Source organism: Mobula hypostoma, chromosome 1, assembly GCF_963921235.1.
Source record: "Mobula hypostoma chromosome 1, sMobHyp1.1, whole genome shotgun sequence".
NCBI lineage: Eukaryota > Metazoa > Chordata > Chondrichthyes > Myliobatiformes > Myliobatidae > Mobula > Mobula hypostoma.
This window is the reverse complement of record NC_086097.1, coordinates 203,399,600-203,420,628: the sequence shown is the minus strand read 5'-3', so window position 1 is coordinate 203,420,628 and position 21,029 is coordinate 203,399,600. Positions and strand designations below refer to the sequence as shown.

Sequence of the window (21,029 nt, the reverse complement as noted above, 5' to 3'; positions counted from 1 at the left end):
AAAATGTTTCTCCCGCTAAAGGTGGCGCCAAGTTTTCCAGCATTTTTTGATTTGTTTCAGATTTCTAGCACCTGCAATTTTACTTTTAATTTTCACAACAAATTTGAAATTTTGTAAATTTTACATCTCAACTAGAAATTAAGTAGAGTTCATCAAGTACTTATCCCTTATCCCATGGTTGAACAGTACAGCTGATCATTACTTTAGACCCTGTTTTTTCTGCAAAACAGCCTTGATGATATTGTAAAAAAGTACACTTCATAATCCTTGTACACATAGCTGTGGTGTACGAGTTAGTCAGAAATGCACCACAGTCTGGATTCTGGTCTCGAGTTGTCTTGTACTGCATCAAGACCTTGCTCTGTTGAGTCCGTGTGGTAACACTTCTGCACTCATGATCACATGCTAAAATAAATCACCTCCACTCCACAATGTGAATTTTGGGAGCTGGAATATGAAGGTCATGGACAACCCTAAAAGCAATGGACCTGAATATTGCCCTGCCAAAGTGGCATAGAATTCAGCATGTTATAACATTACCAGCCTGAATGAATTGTGACAGACAGGAAAGGGCTATCTCAAAGAACAAGGGGATGCATGCACCTTATGGTAGGGCAAATAAGAAGAGCACATGGAACACACATCAAAGTTGCTGGTGAATGCAGCAGGCCAGGTAGCATCTCTAGGAAGAGGTACAGTTGACATTTCGGGTCGAGACTGTTCATCCTGACAAAGAGTCTCGGCCTGAAAGGGTCTCGATTGTACTTCTTCCTAGAGATACTGCCTGGCCTGCTGTGTTCCCTAGCAACTTTGATGTGTGTTGCTTGAATTTCCAGCATCTGCAGAATTCCTTGTGACTGTCTACACGGGGCTGGGTTTTGACTTTGAATCAATTTCCTCCAGAAACTTGTACACATGTATACCAGGCTACCATTTCAGTCCAGTACTCACAGACTCATAGAGCAAGGGAGCAGGCTATTCAGCCCACATGCCTATGCTGACAAATGAACATCCATCTGCATTAATCCAATCATCCCATACTTGACCCATGTATAAGCAATTCAAGTGATCAGCTAGACACTTCTTAAATGTCACCCAAATCAATGTACTCCTCCCCAGTACCTCTTTAAATCTCTTATCCTTACATGGACTAGATGGGCTAAAGGGCCTGTTTCTGTGCTGTAATTGTCTATGACTCTGTGACTCTATTGAAGTGGAGTAACAAGAATTATAGAGGCATGAGGGAGAAGTTGTCCAAAGTTGATTGGAAGGGGACACTAGCAGAGATGACGGCAGAACACCAATGGCCAGAGTTCTGGGGAGCAATTCTGGAGGCGCAGGATAGACATGTCTTAAAAAAATAAGAAGTATTCTAAAGGGAGGATGAAACAACTTTGGCTGACAAAATAATTCAGACAGCATAGTGTCATAAGGTGGTGGCTGCAGACAGACCTAAGTGCAAGACACAGACACTGAAGTACTAGAGACAGGCTAGGATACAGGGTGAGGGTGAGGGCTAGGACATGGACACGAAAACCGGGAACCTGGAACAGGACTGGACAAGAGAGCTAGGAGCCCGGGCTTGGACTCCGAGCCAGAGACTGGACAAGGACCCAGAACCCGGGTCTTGCCTCTGGCTCGGACCCCAGAACTAGGCAAGTACGTGATTTGGCTGGCAGGCAGGACGAGGCTGGAGTCTTCAGGCTTGAGGTGAGGCAAGGCTGGAGACCAAAGGCGAGGCAAGGCTGGAGACCAGAGGCAAGGCTTGGCTAGAGACTAGAGGCAAGGCTTGGCTAGAGGCTTGGGGTCTTGAAGCTCCTCCTGGGCAGAGCGCAGTACTCCTGGGTAGGACGCAGATCTCCACCCAACGGAGGCAAGGGACAGGAAGGGACAGAACCCACTGCAGGGTAACGGCAATCTGGCCTGACTTACCCGACAGAGGCAAGGGACAGGAAGGGACAGGACCCACCACAGGGTAACGGCAATCTGGCCTGACTTACCCGACAGAGGCAAGGGACAGGAAGGGACAGGACCCACCACAGGGTAACGGCAATCTGGCCTGGCTTACCCTAGGAAAGCAAGGGACAGGAAGGGACAGGACCCACCACAGGGTAATGGCACTCTGGCCTGGCTTACCCGACAGAGGCAAAGGACAGGAAGGGACAGAACCAACCGCAGGGTAACAGCAAGATGGCCTGACTTACCCGGCGGAGGCAAGGGACAGGAAGAGAGCTAGGTACAGGGTGGCTCCAAGACAAGACTACAGGCGAAGCGAGGCGAAAGTTACCGGCAAGACAAGGCAGGGCTTCAGGTGAGGAAACAGAAGGCAGGGGAAGGGACAAGAACAATCCAGCAGCCACGCCCTGGTCTCTGGAGATATTTATGCAGTCAGCCCCAATGAGAATCAGCTGCCTCAATTCGTGCTCAACAGGAACAGAAGCAGGGTAGACAGGGAAACCTGGAGCAAGGGTTGATGGACCGGACCGTGAACCGGAATGCAGACCTCACGGTCCAGACCATGACACATAAAAGCAAAAGAGAGGTTATATTATACAAAAAATTAAAGGGAAGTTAGAGGATTGCTAAGCTTTTAAAAACCAACGGAAGGCAACTAAAAGGTTATGAGGGAAAAGATGAAATATGAACATAAACTAGCCAAATAACAAGAGGACACAATAGACAATAGGCGCAGGAGTAGGCCATTTGGCCCTCCGAGCCAGCACCACCATTCACTGTGAGCTTGGCTGATCATCCACAATCAGTATCCAGTTCCTGCCTTATCCCCATAACCTTTGATTCCGCTATCTTTAAGAGCTCTATCCATCTCTTTCTTGAAAGCATCCAGAGACTTGGCCTCCACAGCCTTCTGGGGCAGAGCACTCCATATATCCACCACTCTCTGGGTGAAAAAGTTTTTCCTCAACTCCGTTCTAAATGGCCTACCCCTTATTCTTAAACTGTGGCCTCTGGTTCTGGACTCACCCATCAGTGGGAACATGCTTCCTGCTTCCAGTTTGTCCAATCCCTTAATAATCTTATATGTTTCAATCAGATCCCCTCTCAGCCTTCTAAATTCCAGAGTATACAAGCCCAGTCACTCCAATCTTTCAACATATGACAGTCCCGCCATCCCAGGAATCAACCTTGTGAACCTACGTTGCGCTCCTTCAATAGCAAGAATGTCCTTCCTCAAATTTGGAGACCAAAACTGCACACAGTACTCCAGGTGTGGTCTCACCAGGGCCCTGTGCAGCTGCAGAAGGACCTCTTTGCTCTTATACTCAATTCCCCTTGTTATGAAGGCCAGCATGTCATTAGCTTTCTTCACTGCCTGCTGTACTTGCATGCTTGCTTTCAGTGACGGATGTACAAGAACACCTAGATTGTGTTGTACTTCCCCTTTTCCTAAATGACTCCATTTAGATAATAATCTGCCTTCCTGTTCTTACCACCAAAGTGGATAACCTCACATTTATCCAGAAGTATTTTCAGATATATAAAGAATAAAAGAGAGGCAAGAGTGGATACTGGACAACTGGAAAATAATGCTGGAGAGGTAGCAATGGGGGACAAAAATGGTGATGAATTTAATAAGAATTTTGCATCAGTTTTCACTGTGGAAGACACCAGCACTATACCAGAAATTCAAGAGTGCCAGGGGGCAGAAGTGAGTACAATCGCTAACACTTGGGAGAAGGTACCGTACTTCGGAAGGTCAAAGGTCTGAAGATAGATAATTCGCCTGGACCAGATGAACTACAGCCTAGGGTTCTGAAAGAAGCAGATGAAGAGATTGTGGAAGTATTATAGTAGATGTGGAAAGAATGTTTCCTATTGTGGAGGAGTCTAGGTTGAAAAGTCAAAACCTCAGAAGGGAGGGATGTCCCTTTAGAACAGAGATGAGGAGGAATTTTCTTACCCAGAGGGTGTTGAATTCATTGCCACAGACAGCTGTGACCATGAATTTGTTCAGTGCTTTATATCGACATCTAGAACCCTAAAGCTATATTGCAGGTGAGGATGCAAGCCTGCCAAAGCTCAATCTATTAAAAGTAAGGCTGTCAGCATCAAGAGCATTATTCATTGGGAGCTAAGAGCTCAAATGAAGCTTGTGGAAAATGCCAAGTCAGACTTGGGTTGGATATATTGGAAGATTAAGCATCATGATAATACAGTATGTGCAAAGTGATTAGTGCATAGACCTCCTGTCCCATGATCCTCTCGTATCCCCTTTTGCCTATCACCTGTCCAGCTCTCGGCTCTATCCCTCCCCCTCCTGTCTTCTCCTATCATTTTGCATCTCCCCCTCCCCCTCCAACTTTCAAATCCCTTACTCACTCTTCCTTCAGTTAGTCCTGACGAAGGGTCTCGGCCTGAAACGTCGACTGCACCTCTTCCTATAGATGCTGCTTGGCCTGCTGTGTTCACCAGCAACTTTGATGTATGTTGAGTGCATAGAGATATTACTTCTACAAAATCATTTGGATTGGAATAGGAGGAAGCGATAATAAACTGATTATGCCATTCATGAGGGCAAGAATGAGGATCATTTTAATGCACCTAGCACAGTTGATGTCTCATTTACCTATATTCCCGAAATACTGTGCAACCGCATTAAACCAGCACCATTAGGCATTTGCAAAAGAGATAAATCCACAACCCTTCAGCTTTAACCCTGAAAAAGCAAACAGGGGATAGATGACTGAGCTGAAGAACTTCCCAGACTGTTTTTTAAACAACTGTTTGGTCCATAAGCTTATAGATGTGCAAATTCAAAAGGTGCTTTTGATGCACCTGAGCTCATGTTTGACAAGACATGAGCATTGCTATTGCTTGGAGATTTACTTGGTAACTGATTGCTCTCAGTGTTGTTTAGTGGAGAGCTTGCCAGGCAGCTTAATCTATGCTGGTAGCCAAAGTAAGTAGAAATTTGTCACTCAACTTTATTTCTTAATTTCATAAAGACCTCCACTGTTAGCTTGGATTACCATCTGTTTTCCAATATATTAGTTATGATATTAAGATATGATGCCAAATACGCTGGTTGATGAAAGTACACAATTTATTACAGTAGATGGTGATTCAGAATACTGCACACCCAGACTAATTCTCCCAATTGAGATAAACAGAGAAATATATCAGAAGATATACAGTATTTGATACATATCAAAAGATAAATATCAAATCTGTGTGATTCAGTTGGGATTGTACACAATGGAGCAAATAAATCATGGAATTTGCAGGCAACTAACTTGTCTCAAAAGAAAGGAAAAGGCCACTCTTCTACCTATAGAAGATATAGAAGATAAACTAGACCACATGAAAGAAGGGACGTTACTGTGTCCTTTTGGTCACAATGACAGAGAATTATATCACATCATAAGATCCTCAAATGCATTGTATGCTCTACAAGCAAAAATTGCAACCTACCTAGCAAAAATACACGGTCGCTCATTTTTCACATCATATTTCTTTTACAGAATCAAGGGTTTTAACAGATAATTGTAATTTTGTAGATTTAAAGGAGTCACTCATCAGAGATGGGGTTATTTTTGGAATCCAGGAGACCAGCCTGAGAAAACGGCTGCTATATGAGACAGTGTTAACTCAGAAATAAGAGCACGCAAGTAAACAGAACTGCAAGGCTTCGCAGAGCCAATCTAAAAATATTAGATGGGGGAGATACATATAATGAAGCATGATTCAAAAGGCAGAATAGGGAAAGATTATCTATGGTTGCTTAGATACTGCAAATATAATGGATAATGAATAGAATATGAGTGGCTGTAAATGAATTGCTTTCTACATGGGAAATTTAGAAGGGAAAATAATTCCCACAAACAATATGCATCTCAAGAATGGACAAGATGAGACATTCAAAGAAGGGGCAGGGTTACATTCAGAATTATCAATTGAACACAATCTATTTAGTGTCAAATAAAATCAGCTCTGTGAAAGGAACTCCCACAAATGTTATCCATTCTAGGACATTGGTGCAATTGCACCCAGAGATATTACAGGTTTACACAGGAGCAGCATATAATACTTTCCTCAAGCCAGTAAACAGTCTTGATATGGTGCAGTTTAAACCAATTTGTCATATATGTTTGGTGTACAAAAGAATACACTTAAGTGTTGGGAAGAGGTGGTGAACTCAACAACCGAGAGAGATATGATGTGGATTCTAAAAGGGTACAAGAAGGCGTCAAAGACTGCGAATATCCATAGTTTGGCATGAACCTGTAAACGTATATATTATATACCTAAATGTGTGCAACTGTACACTCTTTCAATGTTAAAATAAACTAGTGTAGTATCGGCTAAATTGGCTGTAAAAGAACTGTGGTGAGGACACATTTTTGAGGCCCTCCATTGGTCAGAGTCAATCATGGATATTGCATCCTAGCTGTCTATGTGATATGCAAACTAGTACGCAAGCTAAGGCAGTACAATAGATATGGAGAGCAGGCTGTTGCCCAGGCAGTAGTCTCCCACTCCCCATGCAGCTGATGAGTCCAAAGGAACAGTAGAGACCGATACATTCTGGCACCAAACATAGGACTACCTTAGGGACTAGAGCTCCAAATTTTTTCTTGGAGTTTACTGCTGAAGCCTTCCCCATGAGTCGGTATAGCCGCAAGACAGCGGAGGTTTGAGATCAGAGTTTTCCTTCAATGAACCCCATCTGCTCAAAGCGACTGGTTTTAAGGTGCCAATAACCCACCTTTGCCCCTTCTCCTATCAGTTCAGAGTTCCACCAGGCTGAGGAGTCAGGAGCTGGACTAAGTTGGCAGAGGCTAATTGCGATGCACTCCATTGGGAGCATTTAAAAGGTAGTGGGAGATTATCCCCACCATCTCCACTAGCTATAACAATTTTAAGGGACATTAAAGACAGTACTTCTTTTAAAAATAAAATGTCAGATGATTGGCAGTTTTCTCCACAAAAATGTATAGTAACTATTAGAAAAATCCGTCATATTTGTTGGAACTTTACTCTTTGTAAGCTTGTTCAACACTTCACAACATAATAAAAGAGCATAGGTATGACAATAAACATTGAATCAATAGAGTTACTAATATTCATAATTGATTTGCCACTTGTAAATGAAGATAAAAGTTTTATTTGAAAAATCCACTAAAATTAAGACTATCAAATTATCCTTTACCCTTTACTGCAACGCAAGGCAACATTTCCTATTTAATGTTAGTTCTTGTATTGAAGGTCTATTGATTACTATCTCAGTTAAAGAAATTCTGAGAAAAGCAAACAGACATCATTGTTCAAATGATACCATTAAAAACATTAATATTTATTATTAATCTATATCTGATCACTGTTTAATTCATCAACAAAAGTAGTAACTTACTACAGTCAAACTGGGAAGTTCTAAGATAGATTGTAGGCAGATTTTTTTCATGGTTTATTCTTTCTTTCTTTTTTATTGGACAGTTAAAGCAGTGGGGATGCCAGGCAGGAGATTAGGATGCTCCTCTTGTAGGATGTGAGAAAGCAGGAGACCTCCAGTGTCCCAGAAGTCTTCACCTGCAAACATCCAGCTGCAGCTTCTAATAGACTGCATTAAGGAGTTGGAGCATCAACTGAATGAACTCTAGATCATTCAGGAGGCTTGAGAGGTTGATAGACAGGACATTTAGAGAGGTAGTTACACCCAAGGTGCTGAACACAGGTAACTGGGTGACCATCAGGGAGGGGAAAGGGAATGGACAGCCAGCGCAGTGTACCCCGTCCCATTCCACTCAATAACAGGTATACCACTTTGGATATTGTTGAGGATGGGGGCATAACCTAGCAAAGGAAAGGCACAGTGGTCACACGGAGTCTGGCTCAGTGAATCAGAAGGGAAGGGAGGGAGAAAAGTCGAGCTGTAATGATAGGAGATTTGTTGGTTGGGGAACAGACAGGAAGTTCTGTGGACAATAACAAGATTCCAGGATGGTATGTTGCCTCCTGGGTGCCAGGGTCCAGGACATCTCAAATCAAGTCCTCAAGTAGGTGAGCAGCCAAAGCTTGTGGCCCATGTCGGTACCAATGACATGGGTAGGAGCAATGACAAGGTCCTGCAAAGTGAATTCAGGGAGTGAGGTGCTAAGTTGAAGGACAGGACCTCTAGGGTTGTGATCTCAGGATTACTACCAGTACCACGGTCAAGTGAAGACAGAAGTGTGAAGATCATACAGTTTAACACATAGCTGAGGAGATGGTGAAGTAGGGAGGCTTCAGATTTTTGGATCACTGGGCTCTCTTCTAATGAAGGTGGGATTTGTGTAAGAGGAGGTTGCACCTGAACTGGAGAGGACTAATATCCCAGCAGGAAGGTTCGCGAATGCTGCACGGGGAGGTGGTTTAAACTGAAGTTGCTGGGGGGATAGGAACCAAAGTGCCATAACAGGTGGTGGAGTGGTTGTGGAGAAAGATGCTGTTAAGCCTAGATACAAAGTCAGGAAATGAAAGGTTGAGCATGGTGGGGCTAATGTTCTGAGCTGCATATAATTCAATGCCAGGACAACTGTAGGAAAGGTGGCTGAGCTAAGGGCATGGATCAACACATGGAATTATGACATTGTAAAGACTTAGTTTGAAGAGGGGCAGGAATGGCAGCTCAGTGTTCTGAGTTTCCACTGTTTTACATGTGACGGAGCAGGAGGGATAAAAGGGGGAGGGGTGGCATTTCTAGCCAGAAAAAATGTCATTGCACTGCTCAGTTAGGATAGACTGGAGAGCTCGTCTAGTGAGGACTTATGCGTAGAACTGAGGAATATGAAATGTATGACCACATTAATGGGATTATAACATAGACCACGCAATAGTCCGCAGGATTTAGAGGTGCAAATGAGCCTGACATCAGTAGTGAGAAAGGTATTGGCTGCTACTCTAAGGGACTGGATATATAAGTATTTGGATAGACAGGGACTTAGGAATAGTCAACATAGCTTTGTGCATGGTAGGTCGTGTATAATGAAACTTAAAAGGGTTTTTCAAGGAAGTTACCAGGAAAGTTGATGAAGGCAAGGCGATGGAAATTGTCTTTGACAAGGTCCGCATGGGAGGTTGGTCAAGGAGTTTCAGTCACTTGGTATTCATTATAAGCTAGTAAATTGTATCAGACATCGGCTTTGTGGAAGAATCCAGAGAGTGGTAGTAAGTGGTTGTCTCTCTGACTGGAGGCCTGTGACTAGTGGCATGCCACAGGAATCAGTGCTGTATCCATTGTTGTTTGTCATCTATATCAACAATCTGTATGATAATGTGGTAAACTGGATCTGCAAATTTGTGGATGGCACCAAGACCAGGAGTGTAGTGCCCAGTGAAGAAGACTATCAAAGTTTGAAGCAGGACCTGGACTAGCTGGAAAAATGGTCTGAAAAATGGCAGATGGGATTTAATGCAGACTAGTATGAGTTGTTGCATTTGGGGAGGACCAACCAAGCTAGGTCTTACATGGTGAGTTGTAGGACACTGAGGAGTGTGATAGAACAGAGTGATATGGGAATACAGGATTGTAATTCCTTGTTAGTGACTTCACAAGTTGATTGGCTCGTAAAGAAAGTTTTTGGCACATTGACTTTCATAAATCAATGTATTGAGTACAGGAGTTGTGATATTATATTGATATTGTACAAGACATTCATGAGGCCTAATTTGGAGCATTGTGTGCAGTTTTGGTCACCTACCTTCTGGAAGGATGTAAATTAGGTTGAAAGGCTGCAGAGGAAATTTACAATGATGTTGCTGGGAGTTGAAGACATGAGTGACAGAGAAAGTCTGAGGGAAGATTTGATCAGAAGTATACAAAATTATGAGGGATATAGATAGGGTAAATGCAGCAGGCATTTTTCTACTGAGGGTGGATGAGACTACAACTACAAGTCATGGGTTAAGGGTGAAAAGTAAAACAGTTTAAGGGGAACCTGAAGGGAAAGTTCTTCACTTAGAGGGTGGTTAAATTGTAGAACGAGTTACCGGTGCAAGCAGTGGATGCAGGTTTGATTTCAACATTTAAGAGAAAGTTGGATATGGAGGGCTATGTTCCAGGTGCAGTGCATGGAACTAGGCAGATTAATGGTTCAGCATGGACTAGATTGGCTGAAGCACCTGTTTCTGTGCTGTAGTGTTCTATAGCTATGATTCTAAGATGTGAGCAACTGCACTTCAGGTGATGGTTGCTAATTACTATCCTTCACCACTGACGAACAAACAAAAAATCAATAGTAATTTTTTTAAAGTGTGGTAAAGAGACATTACATGCTATGGCAAACGCTTCAATGCTACTCTCCCCAAGTGAAATAAAATATTTGTTCTAAAAAGTTGTGGCAGGCTGACTGAGTCTGTAAATAAAGGTGAATAGAAGGTGAAAGATAGGAATGGTCAAGTGTCTCTCAGAAACAGTTGCCAACTTCCCTACTTCAAGCGAGTATTAAGTGAAAATTTCCATCATAAGTTTTATCTTTCATAAACTCTCCAACTTCTTAGATTCCAACAGTTTCTCCTCAATTCGGAATCCCATTAGATCTTTCCGTGTAATGATGCCAAGAACACGATTTTGCAAGTCAACAACAGTCAAGTGGCGAAGTCCTAATGTTCGAAAAATGATATAAGTGCGTTGAAGGGAAAAATTAGCATGGACAGTCATGGCTGACTGGTTGATGTATGGTTTCTGTAGGCAACAAACAAAAGAGAAGAGGAGATTTCACTTTTTGCTTTAATCAACAAGAGGAGTGTCATCAAGTTAACACAGATGTCAGGGTAATTGATTGGAATCATCTGTAATTGCAAATAACATTCTTAAAACTTGGCTTAACATTTTTAGCTTAATACCCAAATAACTGCACATAAAATAAAATTCCAGTCAAGAAAAAATAATGAAACATGAAGAAATTTCATTCATACTTACCAAACAGTCACGAACACATGAACTAGAAATTCAAGAGAAAAATCTACACCCAGAAAGTGGTTAGAATGTAGAGTTATGATATGGTATGTGTGAATAGATGTACTCAAGGAATTAAATGGCAAGCTGATGCAATTCAAGGACTGATTAGATAGTCAGCATGGCTTTGTGTATGGTAGGTCATGTCTAACCATTCTTATTGAGTTTTTCAAGGAAGTTACTAAGGAAGTTGATGAAAGTAAGGTAGTGAATGTTGTCTACGTTTATTTAAGTACAGCCTTTGACAAGGTCCCACAAGAAGGTTCGGTCACTCGGTATTCAAAGTGATATAGTACATTAAGATATTAGAGTTGTGGTAGAAGCCAGAGAATTGCAGTAGATGGTTACCTCTCTGACTGGAGGCCTGTGCCTAGTGGAGTACTGCAGGGATCCATACTGGGTCCATTGTTGTTTGTCATTTATATCAATGATCTGAATGACAATGTGGTTAACTGGATCAGTAAACTTGCAGATGACACCAAGATTGGGGATGCAGTGGATAGTGCATGGCATGCAGCAGGATCTGGACCAGCTGGAAAAGTGGCAGATTGAACTTAAGTGCAAGCTATTGTACTTTAGTAGAACCAGCCAGGGTAGGCCTTACCCGGTGAATGATAGAGCACCGAGGAGCGCAGTAGGACAAAGGGACCTGGGAATACAGGTCCATAATTCATTGAAAATGACATCACAGGTAAATAGGGTCATAAAGAAAGCTTTTGGCACATTGGCCTTCATAAATCAAATTACTGAGTACAGGAGATGGGATGTTATGTTGAGGTTGTATAAGACATTGGTGAGGCCTAATTTAGTGTACCATGTGCAGTTCTGGTCAGCTACCTGCAGGAAAGATGTAAATAAGGTTTAAAGAGATAACATTTACAAGGATGTTACTGGGTCTGGGAGACCTGAGTTATAAGGGAAGATTGAATAGGGTAAGATTTTATTTCTTGGAACATAGAAGAGATTTGATAGAGGTATACAAATTACAAGGGGTACAGATTGGGTACAGGCAAGCAGGCTTTTTCCACTGAGGTTGGGTGGGACTACAACTATAGATCATGGGTTAAGAGCGAAAGGTGAAAAGTTAAGGGAACATGAGGGGAAACTTCTTCATTCAGAGGTCGTGAGAGTGTGGAATGAGAGCTAGCATAAGTGGTACATGCAAGCTCGATTTCAACATTTAAGAGATGGGTACATGAGTGACAGAGGTATGGAGGGCAAAGGTCCCGGTGCAGGTCAATGGGAGCAGGCAGGTTAAATGTTTCAGCATGGACTAGATGGGTCAGAGGACCTGTATCTGTGCTGTACTTTTCTACGACTCTAATTCAGTGAGGAAGGTGTCAATGAAGGCATTGAAACATGAACTAGGACATGAACTTGTAGAGCTAAAGGACATCTGTGCTCCACATTGACAGATTATGAAGACAAAATACCCTCTAAAATATCATTATCTTTCACCATCATCTGCTCCAAATGATCAAATTCAAGTAGTTTCTCTTAAATGAGAATACCATCAAGTCACTCAGTGTAAAGATTATATATCTTGTCTGTCCATTGCTGTTATCATTTGTAATTATACAAACCATGCACAATTGATCTGTGTGAAGAATTAATCATTTACAATCAAGCTATTTTCAGAAGAATTTTTAATAAGAACTCTAAAGGTTCTGAGTGATAAGTCTAATAAGCCCACCCTTAATTCAAGAGAATTTATTCAGCTTTTTGCATAACCTGCTTACCAAGTTGATATAGTAGTCCTTATATCGGTTGTCAGTTCTGTACATGTTCAGGAGCAGATTTATCTTTGTCATATTTTGCAACTTGATAGAAATCTATCAAGAAATTGGGTAAAAGACAGAATAGTAGCATATCTGGATTATAAGTGCAAATTTAGCAAAGAGCTGATCAGTAAAATATTGACTGAGATTTTTCCTACTCCACTTACATTATATTGCCTCACCAGAAGTATGGTCCAAACTCTATTTGCAAGTGCAAGAGAACTTTCTGACATGCTTCCATGAATTAATATTGGCAGATTAGGAACAGTTCTGTGAAACATCCTGGCCTTTCAATTTATTTTGTCTATTTTTGAATTAAAGAAAAATTCTACTGGATCTCTTGAGAAGATCAAAAAGAACATTCTGCTTGGACTTAAAGTAGAACAGGACTGTCCATTAATTTGCTCCACTGTTTGGATGAGAAATATTTATGGAACAAGTTCTCGTTTTTTCAGCTCTCACAAAAATGATCAATGTTAGCTTTTTATTACTAGTCAATGATCATGTAGGATTAAGAAAAGACTATAAGATACTGGGAACATATCTATACAGCCCATTGAGCAACAGTTAAAATCATAGGTAAGCTGGCTTCCCAAATATACTTTCATCAAGTTTTGAATATCTCAGTTGATTGTGTTACTAAAAATGGAGCAGAACTGGTATTCCCTGACAGTGCAGGTGTATATCCAGTGCAGAGAAGAGGAAAACTGCATTGTTTGACCTCCTATCTATCTTGTTCAGTTCCGTTTTTCTTATAAGGCCACCCAAGATGTATGGAAAGTTTGCTGTGTTTCTTTATGGAAGTGCTTTTATTGCACGTATCAGGAGTGATACTCATGGGCAAAAGTCAGTGTGGTGAGCTGGAAGAAAATGATTGTAATAAAATAATTATAATGCTAGTTGGTCTGACCAGTAGGTTCCAGTTTGTGCTTATCTCTGGTTTTAATTTGTTTCATTTGCAGTTCTAGTATATGTTTAAAATGTATCACAATGTTAAATTACAAAACTATTTTATTAAAAAATATAAAATTAAAAAATAAATATTTGTAGACATTTAAATAACTAAAGTAGTAATGTAATAATGTGGTAAACTGGTTCAGCAAATCTGCGGATGACACCAAGATTGGACACATAGTGGACAACAAGGAAGGCTATCAACGTTTGCCCCAGGATCTGGACCAAATTGGAAAATGGGCTGAAAACAACCTCTCACTCAATATCAGCAAAACTAAAGAGCTGATATCGACAACAAGTGGAAGAAGCCAGAAGTCTATGAGCCAGTCCTCTTTAGGGGATTGGAGGTGGAGAGTGTCAGTAGCTTTAATTTCCTTGGTGTTAACTTATCAGAGGATCTATAATGGGACCAGTATGTTAATACCATCGCAAAGAACAGAACCTTTACTTTCTTACAAATTTGTGAAGATTCAGCATGTCAATAAAACTTCAACAAACTTCTATAGATGCACAGAGGAGAGTATCCTAACTGGTTGTATCAAGGCCTAGTATGGAAACACCAAAGCCCAGGAACAGAAAAGACATCAGAAAGTGCTGGATACCACCCAGTCCATCACTCTCTCCAGTATCGAGTATATTTAATTGAATTAACTTTATTTCTTACATCCTTCACGTACATGAGGAGTAAAAATCTTTATGTTACATCTCTGTCTAAATGTGCAATGTGTAATTTATGGTAATTTGTAATAAATAGTATGTACAACAGGACAGCCAATATAGCATAAAAATTCAATTGTATCAGTGTGAATTAATCATTCTGATGGCCTGGTGGAAGAAGCTGTCCCGGACCCTGTTGGTCCTGGCTTTTATGCTGCAGTACCTTTCCCCAGATGGTAGCACTTGGAACAGTTTGTGGTTGGGGTGACTCGGGTCCCCAAAGACCCTTCAGGCCCTTGTTATGCACCTGTCACTATAAATGTCCTGAATAGTGGGAAGTTCACATCTACAGATGCGCTGGGCTGTCTGCAGAGCGCTGCAATTGAGGGAAGTACAGTTCCCATACCAGTAATACAGCCAGTCAGGATGCTGTTAATTGTGCCCCTGTAGAAAGTCTTTAGGATTTGGGAACTCATGCCAAACTTCTTCAACCGCCTGAGGTGAAAGAGATGCTGTTGTGCTTTTTACACCACACAGCCAGTATGTACAGACCATACTGCAGAATGTGATGTGTATGCTGAGGAATTTAAAGCAGTTCACCCTCTCAACCCCAGACCCATTGATATCAATAGGGGCTAGCCTGTGTCCGTTCCTCCTGTAGTGCACATTGTTTTTGTGACGTTGAAGGAGAGATTGTTTTCTTGACACCACTGTGTCAGGGCAATGACAAGAAAGCAGAATCCATCATCAAAGAGCCCTATCATTCAGACAATGCTCTCTTCTTGCTACAAACATCAGGCAGGAGGTAAGGAAGCATTAGGTCCCACACCACCAGCCTCAGGAATAGTTATTACCCTACAACCATCAGACTGCTGAACTGGCATGGATAATTTCACTCACCACTAATCTGAACTGATCCTATGACCCACAGACTCTCTTTCAAGACTCTTTACAAATCATGTTCTCATTTTTGTCTTCTTTGCACTTTGTTTGCCAGTCTTTGCTTATGTATGAATTTTATTGTATTTCTTTACTTTCCTATAAATGCCTGCAAGAAAATTAATCTCGAGGTAGTATATGGTAACATGTACATACTTTGAACTATAAAGCTTTTGAACTTTGAGAATAAAAGAGATCAAAGCCACCATTCGTGAAGGGCCATTCGTGAAGGGCATAGCTGATATGGTCTTGGCCTCATTTCTACTTTTGGTAGACTTTATCACATGGAAGCCTTTCAAGCATACCTGTAATATGCCCCTAGGGAGCAGCTGGACATCCCTGTGGCACAGAGAGAAGCCATATCACAGCAGACTTCGGTCATCATGGAGCAATGAGATGCTAGTCATGACCAAATTACCAATCTCAGCGGATGGGGAGGCTGTCTGTGACCAGTGCTCTGTTCACTCCGATAGAGACACTGAACATCAGCAAACTGCTCCTGCTGTATCATTAATTCAGCAAGCAGCATTTGTGGAGGCAAAAGATGTTAGTCAACATTGCGGGTTAAAACCCTGCATTAGGACTGAGAAGGAAAGGGGAAAATCGTCAGTATGTAGCAGTAAATGGTGGTGGGGGGGGGTTGCTTCAGAGTCTGGTAGGTGATGGGTGAAACCAGATGGTGAGCAGATGGCAAGACTAAATAAAGGGAGAAAAAAATTAAGTGGATAGATGAGTATGTGTTTGTGTGTGTGTGTGTGTGTGTGTGTGTGTGTGTGTGTGCGTGCATGCATGTATGTGTGTTTAAGTGTAACATATTGGTGTGAGTGTTACCTTGAACTTAGAAAATTCTGTATTCAGACCATTGGGTTGTAAACTCCCCAAGCAGGACTGCTAAGTGACAGGTCAAGTGCAGGTGAGAAAGTAAACAATTCATTGCCCCTCAGGTTCCTAGTAAACCACTCACCCCTCACCTTAGACCTATACCCACAAATCCAAGCAACTCCTTGTAAATCTCCTCTGCATTCTTTCCAGATTGATGGTATCTTTTGTATGACATGGTGAGCAAAACTGAACATAACTTTCCAAATCCAGCCTCACCAACATCTTATACAACTGCATTATAACATCCCAGCTTCAATACTCACTGCCCTGACGAATGAAGGCTAGCTTGTCAGAGTCTTCTTCACCTCCCTGTCTAACTGTAATACCCCTCTCAGGGTACTGAATATTTGTACTCCTAGGTCCCTCTGTACTGCCATATTCAATCCCAGGGCCTTACCATTGGCTCCACAACCCTGATTTGTCTTCACAAATTCCATCATCTTGCACTTACCTGAATTAGACTCCATTTGCCATTCCTTGGACCACTCACCCATTTGATCAAGATATCTCTAAAATGCTAAAAATATTGAGGGGCCAATCTTTGCCCCATAAATCCATGCAGCCAAGCAGTAATGACCTCTGAGAATATCTGGCAACCCTCACTCCCCTAAACCTGTTTCCTTTCCCCAGAGTACATTGCACTGACCATTCGCATCAAGCTTCTGACGGTCCACCGTGACTGTACGTTTATTGAGCGAGAGCCTTCGCTGCTGGTGAAAAGGTCAGGATTACTGAGCAGAGCTGTTATGACAAGTAAGTTCAATTAATTTCTAGCTGCACTCGTTGGAAGCTGACAAATCTTGCATATTCCACTGTTCAAGAAGTGACCCGCTCTTGCTAAAACAAAGCAGAGAAAGCAATCCCACTTGAGTAATGAGCAACAACTTGGGAAACATTGAGAGATCTGCTGTGGCCACTTCAAATTATCCTGTAGTGATAAGGATGACACTCCACATGAACTTGATCTCATTAGTAAAGCAGTCCCAGAACCAATGCATAACAAAATCCTTCCCTCACTTATCTCCATCATGAGCGTCTTTGAAAACCTGAATCTGCAAAAACAATCCTCAGCGAGATCTAGACAAGAAACTGTGCATCTGAAGAATTTTTGAGAATATTTTACTTTTGCCCATGTGTGTGGGTTCCGGGGTGAGGTCCCAAGCCACCTTGCATAGACAATTATCAACATACAAGTTCCTCCAGTAATTCTCACCTCATGGTAACTCAGCTGAGCATGTTGGTCATAGTTCTCTTTGTTCTGTGTTTCAAAAAGTTCCTCATTTTCCAAGATTCTGTAGAGTTCCAGCCTAGTTCCAAAACAGGTAAGAGCACAAATAAGAACACCAAACAGGATGCTATGTACGAGGCCTACCTGCTATTTACTCTACTTTGTCAGATACCTGTTAAACACAAAGCAGCAACTCATTCAACCTTCCACATCTGGGAGGCTGGGTTAATGGACAGTGTGCAGGGAATGGGGTAGCCACAATCCCCTGGGTAGAAAATTCCAGAGATACACAACACCGTGAATAGAGAAATGGCTACCAATCTCAGTCCTAAAGTACCAACTCTTATCCTGAGGCAATGTTTATATCCAACCAGAGGAAGGAGCCTCTATCCTGTCGAGCCTTTTAAAAATATCTCTTACTCATCATAACTCCAAAGAGCAAAGGGTTAGCCTAAATCTATCACTGCTCATGGAACTGTTCCCCTATTCCAGGAATCAATCTTGTAAATAATTATTTTACTCCTTCCTAGAAAAGCTTAGTTTCCCATAGAACGCAAAGCTAAAATTGTACACAGTACTCCCAGGCTCATTCCTAACAGTGCCAGTCATAACTGTATCAAGACTTCCTAACACTTACCCCATACCCACCCAATCTGCTTTTAGCTGTTTCCCTTTAATCGTTCTGATCTGTGTATAGGCCCCCAATTTATTTTGAATATCAATATCTACTTACTTCGTAAAAAAAAAGTCACATCCTTCCAATATTCCACGAAAACACATAATTTCACTTTTCATCATAATATGCCATCTCACTCAATTACTTAACTGGTTTATGCCCCTTGATCCCTTTCCTGAGAGTTGATATTGGACCACCGGAAAATGATACTGGTGAGGTAGTAATAGGGGACAAAGAAATGGCAGATGAACTTAGTCATAGTCATAGTCATAGTCATACTTTATTGATCCCGAGGGAAATTGGTTTTCGTTACAGTTGCACCATAAATAATAAATAGTAATAAAACCATAAATAGTTAAACAGTAATATGTAAATTATGCCAGGAAGTAAGTCCAGGACCAGCCTATTGGCTCAGGGTGTCTGACCCTCCAAGGGAAGAGTTGTAAAGTTTGATGGCCACAGGCAGGAATGACTTCCTATGACGCTCTATGTTGTATCTCGGTGGAATGAGTCCCTGGTTGAACGTACTCCTGTGCCCAACCAGTACATTATGTAGTGGATGGGAGACATTGTCCAAGATGGCATGCAACTTGGACAGCATCCTCTTTTCAGACACCACCATCAGAGAGTCCAGTTCCATCCCCACAACATCACTGGCCTTACGAATGAGTTTGTTGATTCTGTTGGTGTCTGCTACCCTCAGCCTGCTGCCCCAGCACACAACAGCAAACATGGTAGCACTGGCCACCGCAGACTCGAAGAACATCCTCAGCATCGTCCAACAGATGTTAAAGGACCTCAGTCTCCTCAGGAAATAGAGACGGCTCTGACCCTTCTTGTAGACAGCCTCAGTGTTCTTTGATCAGTCCAGTTTATTGTCAATTCGTATCCCCAAGTATTTGTAATCCTCCACCATGTCCACACTGACCCCCTGGATGGAAACAGGGGTCACCGGTGCCTTAGCCCTCCTCAGGTCTACCACCAGCTCCTTAGTCTTTTTCACATTAAGCTGCAGATAATTCTGCTCACACCATGTGACAAAGTTTCCTACTGTAGCCCTGTACTCAGCCTCATCTCCTTTGCTGATGCATCCAACAATGGCAGAGTCATCAGAAAACTTCTGAAGATGACAAGACTCTGTGCAGTAGTTGAAGTCCGAGGTGTAAATGGTGAAGAGAAAGGGAGACAAGACAGTCCCCTGTGGAGCCCCAGTGCTGCTGATCACTCTGTCAGTGTACTTTATATCTGTCTTCACTGTGGAAGACACTAGCAGTGTGCCAGAGGTCTGTGAGTGTCAGAGAAAAGGAGTGAGTGCCATTGGTATTACAAAGGAAAAAGTACTGGGCAAACTCAAAGGTCCTCAGGTGGATAAGTCACCTGGACCAGATGGACTACATCCTAGAGTCCTGAGAGAGAATGCTGAGGAGATAACAGATGCATTGGTCATGATCTTTCAAGAACCACTTGATTCTGGCATGGTCCTAGAGGGCTGGAAAATTGTGAATGTCACTCTACTCTTTAAGAAAGGAGGAAGGCAAAAGAAAGGAAATTATAGGCCAGTTAGCCTAACCTCAGTGGATGGGAAAGTGCAGGAGTCTATTATTAAGGATGAGATTTTGAGGTACTTGGAGACTAATGATAAAATAAATCAAAGTTGGCATGGTTTCTGTAAAGGGAAACCTTGCCTGACAAATCTGTTAGAGTTCTTCAAGGAAGTAACAATCAGGGTGGACAAAGGAGAGGCAGTGGGTCTCAGTTAATTGGATTTTCAGAAGGCATTTGATAAGGTGCTACACATGAGGCTACTTAACAAGATAAAATCCTTTGGCAGTACAGGAAAGATACTGGCATGGATAGAGGAATGGCTGACAGGCAGGAGGCATCAAAGGATATGGCGAGAAGGCAGGTGTTTGGGATTGAGTGGGATCCGCGATCAGCTACGATGGAATGTAAAGCAGACTCAATGGGCCAAATGGCCTAATTCTACTCTTATGGTCATAGAAACGTAGAAAAACAGAAAAACATAGAAACATAGAAAACATACAGCACAATACAGGCCCTTCAGCCCACAAAGCTGTGCCAAACATGTCCCTACCTTAGAACTACCTAGGCTTTACCCATAGCCCTCTATTTTTCTAAGCTCTATGTACCCATCCAGGATTCTCTTAAAAGACCCTATCGTTTCCACCTCCACCACCGTCGCCAGCAGCCCATTCCATGCACTCAGCACTCTCTGCGTAAAAAATTTACCCCTGACATCTCCTCTGTACTTACTTCCAAGCACCTTAAAACTATGCCCTCTCATGCTAGCCATTTCAGCCCTGGGGAAAAGCCTCTGACTATCCACATGATCAATGCCTCTCATTATCTTGTACACCTCTATCAAGTCATCTCTCAGCCTCTGTCGCTCCAAGGAGAAAAGGCTGAGTTCACTCAACCTATTCTCATAAGGCAAGCTCCCCAATCCAGCAACATCCTTGTAAATCTCCTCTGCACACTTTCTATGGTTTCCACAAATCTCCCGCCACAACAACCCTGTTATTATTACTCCTTTCCAGAATCTGTCTCCCTATCTGCTCCTCGATGTCCCTGTTACTATTGGGTTGTCTATAAAAAACACCCAGTAGTTATTGACCCCTTCCTATTCCTAACTTCCACCCACAGAGACTCCGTAGACAACCCCTCTATGACTTTCTCCTTTCCTGCAGCCGTGACACTATCTCTGATCAACAGTGCCACACCCCCACCTCTTTTGCCTCCCTCCCTGTCCTTTCTGAAACACCTAAAGCCTGGCACTTGAAGTAGCCTTTCCTGCCCCTGCACCATCCAAGTCTCTGTAATGGCCACAACATCATTGCTCCAAGTGCTGATCCACGCTCTAAGCTTATCCGTTTTATTCATGATACTCCTCGCATTAAAGTAGACACATCTCAAATCATCGGACTGAGTGCATCCCTTCTCTAT

At 42.3% G+C, this 21,029-nt stretch overlaps 1 protein-coding gene across 1 annotated transcript in view; it reads right to left on the bottom strand.

The window, feature by feature from the left end:
* Positions 1–7,295: 7,295 nt before the first annotated feature.
* LOC134342966 (chloride channel protein C-like) overlaps positions 7,296–21,029 on the bottom strand; it is a 90,802-nt gene continuing 77,068 nt past the window's right edge. Inside the window, exons 15-17 of the mRNA XM_063041718.1 lie at positions 17,375–17,468; positions 12,691–12,783; positions 7,296–10,678 (exon numbers count right to left, since the gene is read on the bottom strand). Coding sequence (XP_062897788.1) covers positions 10,472–10,678; positions 12,691–12,783; positions 17,375–17,468 — 394 coding nt within the window. The 3' untranslated portion in view covers positions 7,296–10,471. The remainder of the gene's footprint in view (positions 10,679–12,690; positions 12,784–17,374; positions 17,469–21,029) is intronic.